Source organism: Siniperca chuatsi, linkage group LG7, assembly GCF_020085105.1.
Source record: "Siniperca chuatsi isolate FFG_IHB_CAS linkage group LG7, ASM2008510v1, whole genome shotgun sequence".
NCBI lineage: Eukaryota > Metazoa > Chordata > Actinopteri > Centrarchiformes > Sinipercidae > Siniperca > Siniperca chuatsi.
In genome coordinates this window covers 16095435-16109165 of record NC_058048.1, presented here as the reverse complement: position 1 = coordinate 16109165, position 13731 = coordinate 16095435, and the positions used below count along the sequence as shown (strand labels likewise).

Here is a 13731-nt window from a genome sequence, read left to right as displayed (position 1 = left end):
ATAAGTGCATTCAAATGTGTCTTTCCAGTGCATTTCCCTGATGTATTAGTCACAACTCCCCCTTGCACTAAACTCCCTCTGTTTCCTTCCGTCTCTGTCTTTTCTCATTGTAAAGCTTTGTCCCTCCCACTTTGTAACAGACACTCTGCAGTAAGATCTTTTAAGATGTACAAAGGAAAGAAGGGAAGGAGACAAGCAGTAGATACAACCCAGATCATTTATTTTTACGAGCCCCTAGGCTCCAAATGAGGATACTGCTTAGGCTCAGGATAATTTCTCCAACAGGGATCAGGTGGAAGCAGAAGAATAATTGTTGTCAGAGCCCCACCCTGTGGAAGAGCAATGTGCTTACAAGACTTAGAGCCTTTGTTATAAATAAAAGTTGGTTTTATTCTTATTTTATAGAACTAGTAACTATAAATAAAGCTTTAGAAACAGCATATAGCCACTACTTCAGTTCTTTTACATTGCTTAGGGTGAACAGTGGCAAAGTGTGACATATGAGTTTTGAAAAAACTACAATGATGGTGTTGTCATTGGCTCACATAACATCTGGTGGGACAAATTTAAACACAGAAATCCAACTGAGCCGCTCCAACAATTCATTAGTTGCAGTCAGTCAGGGATGGAAGATTTTTTCTGTACATGTCGAGGAAATATTTTAAAACAATATTACAAATCAGAACACTAGCAAAGGAATAGTTTGACATTTTGGGAAATACGCTTATTCGCTTTCTTTAAGAGAGTTAGACAAGAAGACTGATACCACTCTCATGTCTGTATAGTAAATACTGTATAGAACTACAGCCAGCAGCCGACAAGCTTAGCTTAGCATAAAGATTGGAAACAAGGGGAAAGAGCTCTGTGCAAAAGTTAAAAGAAATCCACCAGAACCTCTAAAGCTCACTGATTAACATATTTTAATGGTATTGTTCAGTGGATTTTGTTGAAAAGAGCCAGGCTAGCTGTTTTCCCTATGGTTTCCCCCTGTTTCCAGTCTTTATGCTAAGCTAAGTTAAGCGGCTGCTAGCTCCAACTACATATTTATACAGATGCAAGTGTGGTATCGATCCTCTCATCTAACTCTAGGCAAGAAAGCAAATAAGCGTACTATTCCTTTAAACAAACTGTAATCATTATTCTCACTTAAATCACTTAATGCATCCATAATCTTAGCACGTAGGCACATCTTTAGGCCTTGCTAAACATAGGAATGAAATATAAATGCAATACAAACAGCCCATTGAACAAGTCCTTAATTTAACTTATATACAGTCGATTGTCTCAATCATGGTTTGTAGGAAAAAGAAAGACAGGTCGAAAGGGAGGGGTTTATACAATTTTATTGGACACTGTCTTTCAGGCTCTCTGGAGTGTCTCACAGCCCTTGACAATGCAGGGAGTTAAAGTTAAAAGCAAGTGTGGAGATTTGTGATTTAACAACTTTACTCATCTTTAGCCCATCACTTCAACCTCTGCTGCAGTCTCTCCTGGTCAAAACATGCCCTTGTACTTGTCCTTGTCCTCCTGGTTCTTCTCTTCCATGCGCATGTTAAGCACAGCCAGCTCCTTCTTGACGGCCTTCTTCATGCCAGGGTCCAGGTCCAGCACCCTGCTGAAGTCCTGCCGGGCCTCCGCCTCGTTCCACACTTCCATGTGGGCCTTACCTCGCAGGTAGAAAGCCTTCACTACACCTGGAGGACAAATACAAACACAAACATGTTTGACAGTAGTCGTTCATGTGAGGGACATCTGCAGCTTCATAGTATTCAATCAACAAGGTGAGAGAGTGTGCTAGATGACCGGATGCTTAACTGAAGTGAAGTATCTTTCACAACTTAGTTAGATTCACATCTATGAACACACACAAGTATAGACTGCATGCTGAACCACAGGGCACCGGATCTTTTATAGGGTCAGAATTTTATAGACATGAAACATACATTTACAGCACACACACACACACACACACACACACACACACACACACACACCCAACTTGTTAAAGGCTGAATAAATTGTAAAATTAAATAAGTGAAATTGTAAATAAGTGAGGCTGTAATGCTTGCACAGCAGGACAGTCATTTACACTGAGATATCAACTGGCTGGAATGTGATAATATACTTTTTCTGCTTTAAAAATGACTACATAATCCCTCACTCCATCATGGTAGAGTCACACACATCCTATCAGTCTATGGCAGTGGCAAACCTGGATGCTGGTTGATAATGTCGCTGGTGTGCTCAATGGCCTCGTAGTACTCTTCCATGCGCAGCAGACACTGACAGTAGTTGAGCGTTAAGGTGTTGGCCATCTTCTCCAGCTTCAGCCACGGGGCCTCCCATGCTTTCTCCTGAAGAAGAAAGTAGTTCAGATCCATGTCTATACATACTGGAAAATGCGGCACATACTGTTTTATAGAAGCAAATAAAATTCTATTTTGGACCACTTATTTGACGTAATCACCTTCATCTGAACATTCTTGATGCAGATGATGGCCTCCTTGTACTTTTGTGTGGCCTCTTGGTACTGTCCTTGTTTGTAGAGCTTGTTCCCCTGGCCGTGCAGCACAGGGACCGCCTTCAGCCTCTCCGTATCACTCAGAGCCCACGACTCCCTGTCATACTCACTGGGCTGCTGCACCTGTCAATCATACACATACTGTATGTATATAGGAGATTCTTTTTCAGTTTTCCACAGACTATAATATTTTAAAACACTATGGTTAATGCCATTGAATTGTCCTGGTACAGTAAACCCCACTAATGTGCCACTTCCTTGTTTAGGAAGTGTTGTTGTCTCTGTTCTTTCTCACCCTGAGCAGCTCCAGGACAAAGTAGAGGGGCTTTGGTTCCTTCATCAGCTCATCCAGGTCGTCGTAGCCAAGGCTGTGGTAGGCGAACATGTTGGCCATACCACATGTATGGATGTGCCAGTCGACTGGGTCTTTGCCCTCTGCAATGCGCCTCATACTTTTGGACACAAGTGGGTAAACACCAGTGTGCTGGAGAGGAGAGAGGACCACAAGAGTCAAAATATAAAACAGAATTACTAAATAATAAGGGTCTTTCTCTGTGAATGGCCTGCAGTGTAGAGTAAAGGCGACTGAAGGTTTGATATTTGAGCCTCTTAAGAACTTAACAAACAACTAGCCTCTAATGCCTCACTGTCATGTAACTGACACCATGACTTATTGACCACAGACCCATCGCCCTGACCTCTGTGGTAATGAAGTAATTTGAGCACCTTGTGTTGTCCCACCTCAAATCCATCACAGACCCACTCCTGGACCCCCTGCAGTTTGCCTAAAAAGCCAACAGCTCTTCTCCTACACAGGAAACATGTGATAATAATAATGATTGAAAATTAATTGAAGCTTAATTGTAATTTAAACTTAAATGAGTTGTCTCACATTATCTCCAGTCTATTTCCTCAGTTTAAATGGCAAGTTTGCCCTCCACTGGATGGGAGTGATACTGCACAACATATGCAGCGGCGTGTGCAGCGCAGCTCTGTTGTTCAGAGTGAATAAATGCTCTAAGCCCCATCAAATCTAATCAGAGTGGAGGGGAGTCAGTAGTGCTGATTCAGCAGGAATCAGAGCCGATTAGGGAAAACTGAGGCTGCTCCAGATTAATGACAGTATGCCTCAACCCATCTGTCTATGACAGTGTGCGCCACACACACACGCACACACACACACACACATAAATGCAGAAACACAGACCAGACATAACAAATTATTGATTACATAACAACATTCATAAAGACTAAACACTACTCACAAAAAATATACAGGTAATTCAAAGTGAAACTAAACTGAAAGTGAATCAGATGTCTTCAGTACATGAATGTTTGTTATAAACCACATGTATTATTATTATGTAAGTGTTTCTACTTTAGGTAGCCTGTTGATCCAGTTTTGAAAAAGTTGTGAGCACTCCTCTCCGTTTGCCCTGTGCATCCTAAGAGTGTTATTATCTGGCCATTCCTGTGTTAATTTTCTATTTCCTGAATGGGAGAGTTATCATGGAGGGTGCAATATATGCTCGTGCTTTATGTTTAGGCTTTAAATTTACATCTGGAGGACACCAAACTTTTCTTATTGGGTTGTTTTGTTGCTTGTCATTGAAAGCACAGTCTATAACTTTCACATCTGCAGTGTGATGTCATTCTGTATAAAGTCAACAGTCAAACGTCTCAGAAGAGGTTTGTACTAACAGACTATAATGCGCTGTGCTTAAAAACAAGCAAGCAGGAAAATGTTTTTCAGCACTCACAATGGTGTCACACCAGAATTCAGCCACCTCACCGATCCTCATGGAGGACAGCAGGGTCTCCCAGATGTCCAGTTTGAACATGTTGCCGATCACTATCTCCATGGGCGTGCCCACCACTTTGCTGTCATCTATCACTGTACGTTCATCATCACACAACTGGGTGCGGAAGTGGAATGTCACCTGGAGTAAAAAAGAACCATAGAAAAGAAGAACCATGTTGAGAGAAGAACTACATGAAGCTTGCTTGTTAAACCTGTACAGAGTGGACAAAAAGTGGGGAAAATTGCTCATAATTGCAAAGACTTGTGTCAGCTTTAAAAACGGACAATGACTCTCTAGGGTAACATAAAGCATCTAAAATGACATGATTATCAGAAAGGCCTGAAATGCAGGTGATCACAAATACCATAAAATTTAATTGCATGAGGAAAAGTTGTTTCAAGTCACTCACTGACAGGCAAAGATGACGTGTTTTGTTGTAAACACAACTGAACATCAGTCTCAACTATATGTCATGTCACGAGCTTCACACAGCTCTGTTATTCAACAGGACCGACAGACAAGAGGAATGACAGACATGCCAAGATTGCATAGTTGTATAATGTCCAAGGAGAGTGAAACCATATAACAACATTTCACACTGTTGTGCAAAAGCTGCTCTTTCATGTGCTTCTCCAATATGTTAGATGACAGTGCCCTCATATACAGTACCAGTACAAATGATTTCATGAACCTAGGATGATGTCAAATGCTTTTAGCAACTCATCAGTTAACACTATTGGGGAAACTTCAGGAGCAGTAAAGAGTAGATTTCCACTCTCAAAGAAAAAGATAAAAGATACATAAGAAGGAAGCAGAGTCAGTAAGCCACATAGGTCATGAGTGTCACACAGCTGGTATAAACAGGGAAATAGCACTGCTACACACCATATAACATTGAGGAAATATGAAGCCATTTCTCAAATTCAAGAATGGTTTCATATGTCAAAAAAGTGAATCTTTCAGGAGGCTTTCCATCTTAAAAATATCATACACACACATTATATAACAGCGTTCTTTGGGTTAGACTAATTTTGTCAAATCTGATGCAGATGGCTCAAAGTGTATTGATTAAGCCCTGAAAATAGTGTTCTCATTTAAGGAACATTGAGTGATATATGTCCTCTATCAACCTCTACTGGCTGTCAGTGGGAATTGCAGCAAGCTGAATGTGCCTCCCTTCACCCATCAAGCTCAGTTGAAAAGGCTTAAAATTGGCAGGAAAATGTTATCCATAAATCTCGAGTAATGAAGCCATGCATATTAAACAAACACTGTTTAAAACCTTCACAGGACATGTCATGGTCTTGCTTTTCAACAGGCCAATAACAGACTTGTTATTGAAAACTACTTATTGCTCCTTTACTTCTTGTGCATATTTAGAGGGATCCTCAAGGAGATACAACAAACACAGCTAAATTGAACCTATATTATATAATTTATTAGATAACAGCATACATGCCATATTTAAAATCAAGTCTATATAAAGACAGGTTTGTAGATAGCACCTCTGTTTGGACATTCTCTAATTTTTTGATGCTTTGCAACCATTCTACCACAGTCTAGAAAAAACTTGTCTCGTCTCTGCATGGTCATGTGATGCTGTGCACGCAGTATGATAATTAAATGTATATGTTAAAATCCTATTAGTACCTCTAATTAGATTTAGAACATTAAAACTAGCTTTGTGAGATGTATTTTTAATCATCCTCTTTAATTTGTCCAAAAGAAGGACCATACATAGCTGCTATTTATCTGAAATATGGTTTAATTAGATTAGTTACTGTACAGTAACTAGGCTGTATAGTGAAAAAGCAGTGGACTCACACAACTTAGTCTGTAATGGATGAGAGCTAAGTTGGTTAAAAGTCTAAAAACTGAAAGTAAAGACATATTTGGTGTGTGCCTATCAGTTTTGTTCTAGTTTTATCAGAAAATGTAAATAAAGTACTGAAGGCCTACAGTACCTTTGCCCCAGTAGTGAGTTTTGGGATGTCTCCGGTGCCTCCATGCAGGATGGTTTTCTTGATTCCCTCTGAATTTAGCAACAGCGTATCCTGCATATCCGTCATCTTTTTTGCTTATTGGTATGGATCACCTTATATTACCATGCATATATATATATATCTTATGAGTAAATCTATGTGTATGATGTGTGGGGTACAACATGTGTAAAATGACATGGTTGACTTGGAGGTGTTGTTCCTGGTGGATTAGCTTAGGTAGGGATAATGAGATTAGAAACTTCTCCTCCTCTCCTTATGTTTCCTCATCTCTCTGTTACTTTGTGTATTAGTCATCATCAGCACTTTCTCTGAATACCGTCAGACCCCAGAAACATCCACAAAGGAGGAGAAACAGTGAGTCAGAATGAAATAAATGTGAAGTGAATTAAGTTTTTGGAACAAGTGGCTTGTATAAAGAAACACAAATAGGTCTGTGAGAGCAGGACATGGTTTCCATTCCAGAGGAAATTTCCTGGATTTATGTGGATGTGGTGATCTGAACAATGCAGAGAATACTGAGAAATGGTGGAGCAGACAATTACTGTATGGACTCCTTGACCTTGTCTATTAAACATCTGTCTCCCATCTGGGCATTGTGTGTCTATGTGTGTGTGTGTGTGTGTGTGTGTGTGTGTGTGTGTGTGTGTGTGTGTGTGTGTGTGAGTGAGTGAGTAATCCAAGGCTCAGAGACTGTAGTGTTTGCTAACAAAATCTGCAAGCAGTTTGAGGGGGCAATTATTCTCAAACATTACCCAGTGTTAATGCCTTATTCCGTACTAATTGCACAAATAGAAAACCCATAACTGCACCTTGGCAACGCTCACAATTGTATAACTTTACAGCTTTGTGTTTCCTCTGTGGAGCAACATGAAGAAATAGGTATTTCACCATGAATTTTCAGGCAAGGTTGCTGTCTTATCTCTATTCAAATAAGACCTCTGTATCCTTGGAAAGTCCTGCAACATACTATCAAGTTTGCCTTTTTTCCAGTGATGTGACAAATAGGATTGGGCAACAGTTTGGTATGTACCTGGCAGCTCTCCCAGCACAGGCAATGGACAGATTTTATGCTCTCTTGTGGAAGAGGTCTGTAGTGCAGCAGGAGTTGGTCCTTCTCTTGATCATACTGGGCCTGATTTTGAAAGTGTTGCTAATGTGGACCTTTAAAGCCCTTTGAGACATTTACTTTTGATACTGGGCAACACAAATAAACTTCATTTGACTGGACTTGTGACACAGCTCTTCATAATTTATCCATAACGGTCACAAACAACACAAACTGTGACCCTGCAAAGGTGGTAGCAGGGTAAAGTGGTGGTATTCACAAGCAATATCATTATAATATGAACCACAGTATATTTAAATAATAAAATAAAATAGGGAAATTGTTTCTCCTCTCTCTGGATTTTGATCCTCCATCCTTCTCTGTGGAAACACTGGGCATATGATGGGGTGCTTCTCTGGGATGACAGGTTCGTATTGCTATAGTTACAGCCTTTACCATCATTATCATATCTGTAAGTTTAACAGAAAAAGAAAAAAGTGTGATTAATCTTCATTGTTGGACTCCTGTGTTTAATTATGCTGAATATGGTCTTGGTTTCGTGATTTGAAGTTGTGTCAGTGTCCGCACCTCTGGTTATTTTTCCTTCCAGTGAGGGGAGGGAGAGCAGCAATCCATCTAACCTGTTGGAGAGATAATACTATGACAACGGTGCGTGTTGTAACTCAGGCTTTGTGTCAGCGTGACTCATACAGTAATGCTTGCGTCAGACCGCCTACACCTTTCTCTACTGCTCTGCCTATGCATGTCTGGGTGCATGTGTGTGTGTGTGTGTGTGTGCATGCATGTCTTAATTTGCTGCATGTACATTGTAGCGTGGGAAAACAAAAGTTCCAGTTTGCTGAACCGCATGCACACGTCTTTAAGAACAGGTTCAGCTACAAGCAGTGCTACAAGCACGAGGTACACCCTGGTCTCCATCATATTTAGCCCTGCTGGAAACCCGCCGCTGATCCATTAGTTCCACTTTAAGCAAGTCATACTCTAATTCTGGAAAGTACAGTCATGGATTTCCTGGGGAGGAGCCATTCCCTGTGTAAAGCCATTCATTCATATACATATTGCATGGGGGAGGGCTCCTTCCATGATGCACAACATGTACGCACATAGAATAATGTTTATGAATGTGTAAACCTTTTGTGCTTCTGCTGTGAGAATAAGCCACAGAAAGCGTGGGAGAGAACAAGAGAGAGAGAGAGAGAGGGAGAGAGAATCCTTCTTTCTCTCCCTGTCAGATTGACATGTAGAGCTGACCAAGCAGATCTAAATGGAAGTGGAACATGCAATAAGAGCAGTGTGGGGGTTACTAAGGTTGGGAGACATACTCCACTACATTTATTTGGCAGGTGTAGGTGTACTTTTACTTAAACTTGCATTAATTGATTTTTTGCCACTTGGGGGCAGCGTAACATGCTTTACCACAACATAAACATTTTTCATTTTTGATATTTGATAAATAGCGCTTCTTTGTAATCCCATGTGGGATGGGCCAAATGTTTAACTAACTATCTAACTATCATGACCTAATGAAGTTGTTATGGCGATTGTGTTACGTATTAATATATCCAGCAGACACAGAGCAATAGTAGCATTCATTTGGAAACAGTGTTTCTGGCAACATGATGAGTGTCAAGTCAGGTTTACTCTTCTTTTAGCTCTCATATTGGTCTCCACCAATGCTTTTTAGCAGCTAAATGCTCAAAAATGTTTACCAGTTAGTCTCTAACAGTGTCTGTCTACTGTTTGATACTGAGCAGGTAGTGTAGAAAATGTCAGAGCTTTTTCACTGAAAACAGCTGCCTGCTGCAGCTGGAAACAAGGTTGATGAGAGTGAACCAAAACAGTAAAGTTGGGGATGTGAAACCAAAACAATGAGCTGAAAGATGCTGAAATGCTTCATAGAGCTGAAAGGAACTGCAGAGTCAGGTGATAATTCTCTGTGGATTTGTCTCTAAGAGCGACGTCTTTCACACACAAGTAGTCATTTGATCATTATGACTACAAAAATATTGTTTTGAACAGCTTTAAGGAACATTTTGAAAGCAAGACTTAGACTTTTAATACTTGTAATTTTAAATAAAATATTTGAATACTTCTGATACCACTGACACACACATCCACAGATTAATACCAAGGCACCATGTCAAGTATCCATCTCCTCTGGGTATGGTTGATCTATTTACTGTGCACACCTACATTCAACACGTTTGTTTCACTATCCCCGTGGGGGACAGTCATTGACATAATGCTTTCCCTAGCCCCTTACCCTAAACTTAACCATCACAACTAAATGCCTAACCTTAACCCTTACCCTAACCCTAACCTAATTGTAACCTGAACCCTAAAACCAAGTCTTAACCCTCAAAAAGCAGTCTCTACCCATGGGGACCTCATTTTTTGTCCCCATGGTGACACAAGTCCCCATGGTTTAGTGTGCATTCAGGTTAAAGTCCCCACCGGGACATAAGAACATGAAACACACATGCACACACACACACACACACACACACACACACACACACACACACACCTCACACCACATCACATCAGTAATGTCTATAACAGAATTCCTAACATCTTCAGTGGAGACATTTTGCCAGAGGTTTCATCTGTTCTGACTTTCGAAGGAAAACACCAGAAACTTCCAGCCTACCAATGCTTTCCAACACTCCCTACACTAATGATGACATGTCTCGCTTGAAAAACCTTTTACTGGATCAGTTTGAACATTTTTGATCATTTGCTGGTTTGGGATAGCCTGGCAAAGCTACTCCACAATTTTCACTTTGCTTATTTTGGTCTAGGAAGGCCATAGATGAAATACTTAAAGACAGATTTAATTTTAAGGAGTCTGAACCCTATCTGAATGGACACACACTACACGCTGGTCACTGGTCTTTTCCTCAAAATTTTAATCTGAAAAAACATTGCTTCAAACTAAAAGTTGCTCCTAAACTATCTGAACAAAATCCGTTTCTGAATAAAGCAAAAACTGAGTTCACCAGATGTAGTTTGCTATGTGAGGCTGGATTTTATGGAACCCTAGCCTTTAGCCTAGAACAGGAATAAGTCAACATATGCTATTGCGTAAAATGTGTACTTAGATGCTAAAATCACTGACATAAATCCTGAAAACTGTCATCTTAATATCAATCAGATCATCTGCCCATCCTCTCCTTAGTACGTTTCAGCCGCTCCCATCAGGCCACAGATACCAGTGGGTAGTCTTAAAGTGTGGAACAAATAGGAATTCTTTCACACCAGCTGCTATTGTCTTCATGAACAAATTAATTATCACTTGTTGGTACTTCCCTGTACTAATGTGTTACTCTGTTTGCGATGAACAACAAATTCAGGAACAGTAAAGAAACTCCAACTCAACTATCCTTTGTGCATGCATACACACTCGAAAATGTTTTTATTACTGGAAGTCATCCAGCAATGTTTTCATGTTGACATATGTCAAAGCTGTAACACTGAATACCATTCAGTATTATGCCATTAGTCATAAGTTAATGACAGCTTGCCTGAACAGGTGAAGAAAAAAAGATTGACTGAATTACGACAACACCTGTACAACATAATGGAGTTCTTTTAAAAAGAGAAGTCAATTAAGCACAAACTCATCCCACATCCAATTATAAGTAAATTATATAACATTTTGCACACAACAATGATACAGACAATTGTTATTTTACCTGCACCAATGCAATGCAAGTATGTGGTGCACAAATGTGTACTATCAAATAATCCAACAAAGTCTTTCTTCCAATTCCAGTTTCCAGCTTTTTGATGTAACATTGCTTCTGCAGTCATATGAGGCAGTGCATTAATACACAAGTGAGTGGCACATTCAAATCTGTCCAAATCAGCTGAATCAGTGTGTGAGTTTACTGATCAGTGATGTGCTACTTAAGCAGAGTAAATGTTCAGGCTTCACCACACTGTGTCATTCATAAGGACAACTGACACACAAAAAAAAAGGATGAATGGGAACAATAAAGGCAACTCTTTTACTTTTCTACTCCACCAGATGAGGAAGTGAAATTGTTAAGATTTCCAGTCCATCCCTCGTATTTCCTCCAAAGATTTGAAAAGGATAAGCGAGACGGCAGCAGTTCAGTCAAGCCAGTCATAACCCCCGGGCTCTGGGGATTTTATATTTCGATCTTCTATTCAACTTTTTCAACTGTGTGTATGGCTTATTTATCAAAGTGACCAAAATGGAGGAAAGCTGTGCACACAACTTTCATTCATAGATTACAGATGTCTGTGGAATTTAAATGGAATCACCTGCTTGCTCAAGCTCTTAACAATGTGTCTGCTAAATTATGGTTAAATGAGAGTATTCTGGTCCTTCTTTATATGTATCCACATCGTTATATCTGTAGTATTCATCACCAGATCACACAGGTGTTCATGACATTGTTTCCAACCCTTGAACGTTCCATTAGCACATATTTCTAAGCTTAAATTTTCTTGTAGGCCATACATCTTAAAAGATAACATAACAAATGATAGCCTCTTAACCATGTCTTACAAAGTTCTGCTGTGAGTCAACAAGACAATGATGATTTTGTTCTATGGCTGTATTAACACAGGAACAAAACCTGCATAACACAGATCTATTATTGTTTCCATATTAACAGGGATGAGACCCAATCTAGGCCATGCAGTGATATCCACTTCCTTGTGTAAATCCAGTTTATTCATGCAGTATAACACAGCCCTGACATGTGTAAAGCAGACTGCACAAGACAAAGCATAAAAGGTCAGAGGTCAGAGTCACTGTTCTCTAAACCACTGAGACAGAGGACCCTGCAGTACCTCGTCTGCCCAATAGGAGTACTGCTGGATAGCTCATGTGTGTGTGTGTGTGTGTGTGTGTGTGTGTGTGTGTGCATGTGCTGTAGCTGTCCTGACTTGCAAAATTCTCAGGAACAGCCTGCACTGGAGTCCTGTGAAGTCATGCAGTGGTAATGACAGGCGAGAAGTTCCTGAAATGACACATAAGATCAAATTCCCGAGGTGCGCACATCAGTTGCTGCTCTTGAATTACACACGTTTTACTTAATGCAGTCTCTGTAGAGACAAGTTAAATATACATATCTCACTAACTGATTACTTCCTCTAGCATTCTGTAGCCTTTAGTCTTTTAGCCTGTTCACAAGGATCTGTATTGTTTTGCTCTGATATCCATGGCTCTGTCCTAATCCTCGCTCTCGTCAGAGCTGCTGGCCTTTGGCTCTGCAGCTCTTCCCAGCCACAGCTCCCCCTGACCGGGCCCCTGCCGTCCTGCTCTCCGCCTGGCCCCGACCTTTAGCTACATACCAGAACACATAGCAGCCAGGACAAAGGGCAAATGCACACGACACATAAACACACACAGAACATACCGGTTCCCTGTTTCTTATGCACTCACTAATGCGAAGGTGTCCTCTGTGGCACAGGAAATATTGGATCTAGGTCTGTGAGGGTATAGATAGAATAACTTCAAGTGAATACACACACTCACACACACACACTCACACACACACTGTCATGACATGGTCGCTGACACAGCCACCTTCACAGTTCACACAATCACATGAGCTGGGTTACCAGTTAGCTATAGGGGAATATATAGATAGATAAATGATAGCCATCCCATGAACACACTTAGTCAAAATCAATGCAGCAATGGACAATATATCCTGACATTTAGTCCCTAATACACGTCAAGTCTCAAAAACACTCTACACTTCCTTTGATGCAACTTGATCATTTCTTTCACTAGCCTGGTAAACACCCGCATAATTTCAACTCCATGCCCCTAGTTTGGAACACATGATTTCTATTAGATAATTGGAGTGTCAAAGCCCAAACTGAGTTTTTGTCACTGGGTTATTTTTTCAGACTTTACAAAGAAGACATTATACAACCAAAACAATGTTTTCACAGACTGAGTAGAACTCCCTGTGACTAGTAAATTGACTTTAACATGTAAAATCAATGGAGTACCCCTTTATGAACTAAGTATCTGTGTAGAAGTGTATTTGAGTAAACATCATATACAGTAAATATATCTCAGAGAGCAGAAGTACTTAAAAAATAATCAGCTGCAGAAGTACCTATTACTATAGAAGAAACTTTATCACACTCCACCTTAAAACTTAAAACAATACTATTTAATGCATCATCTTTTACCCTCCTTAACCTCTTGATGTTAAGGGCAGGGTTATGTCTCATTTAGAGAATGCACATCTGCATAACTTCTCATATCCAAGTGGCTGTAAGTTGTCTGTGGTGTTAGTCGTAATTGACAGTATAGTTTTGATAAGACACTGTACAAAGACAAGGCAA

The 13731-nt window shown here is 40.2% G+C and overlaps 1 protein-coding gene and 1 long non-coding RNA gene across 2 annotated transcripts; both read right to left on the bottom strand.

Moving 5' to 3' along the window:
• Positions 1 to 198: 198 nt before the first annotated feature.
• On the bottom strand, positions 199 to 6495 carry aipl1 (aryl hydrocarbon receptor interacting protein-like 1). The gene is made up of 6 exons (XM_044202433.1): positions 6288 to 6495; positions 4282 to 4461; positions 2817 to 3005; positions 2468 to 2644; positions 2213 to 2354; positions 199 to 1694 (listed from the first exon to the last, which is right to left on the bottom strand). Exons 1-6 carry the CDS (start codon positions 6390 to 6392, stop codon positions 1495 to 1497), a joined length of 993 nt encoding a protein of 330 aa, XP_044058368.1. The 5' UTR covers positions 6393 to 6495; the 3' UTR covers positions 199 to 1494.
• Positions 6496 to 7778: 1283 nt separating this feature from the next.
• Positions 7779 to 12844, bottom strand: LOC122878915. Its single transcript, XR_006378573.1, has 3 exons — positions 12786 to 12844; positions 7960 to 8012; positions 7779 to 7841 (listed from the first exon to the last, which is right to left on the bottom strand). It is a non-coding gene; the product is annotated as an uncharacterized LOC122878915 (long non-coding RNA).
• Positions 12845 to 13731: the final 887 nt, after the last annotated feature.

What these genes read in the sequence shown, in the direction of transcription:
- aipl1 (XM_044202433.1), bottom strand. Translation starts at nt 6,392, where the DNA reads ATGACGGATATGCAGGATACGCTGTTGCTAAATTCAGAGGGAATCAAG. An exon ending in AATTCTGGTGTGACACCATT is followed by an intron (nt 3,006 to 4,281) that starts GTGAGTGCTGAA and finishes TCTCCTCTCCAG; the next exon opens with CACACTGGTGTTTACCCACT. An exon ending in TTGTCCTGGAGCTGCTCAGG is followed by an intron (nt 2,645 to 2,816) that starts GTGAGAAAGAAC and finishes TATGATTGACAG; the next exon opens with GTGCAGCAGCCCAGTGAGTA.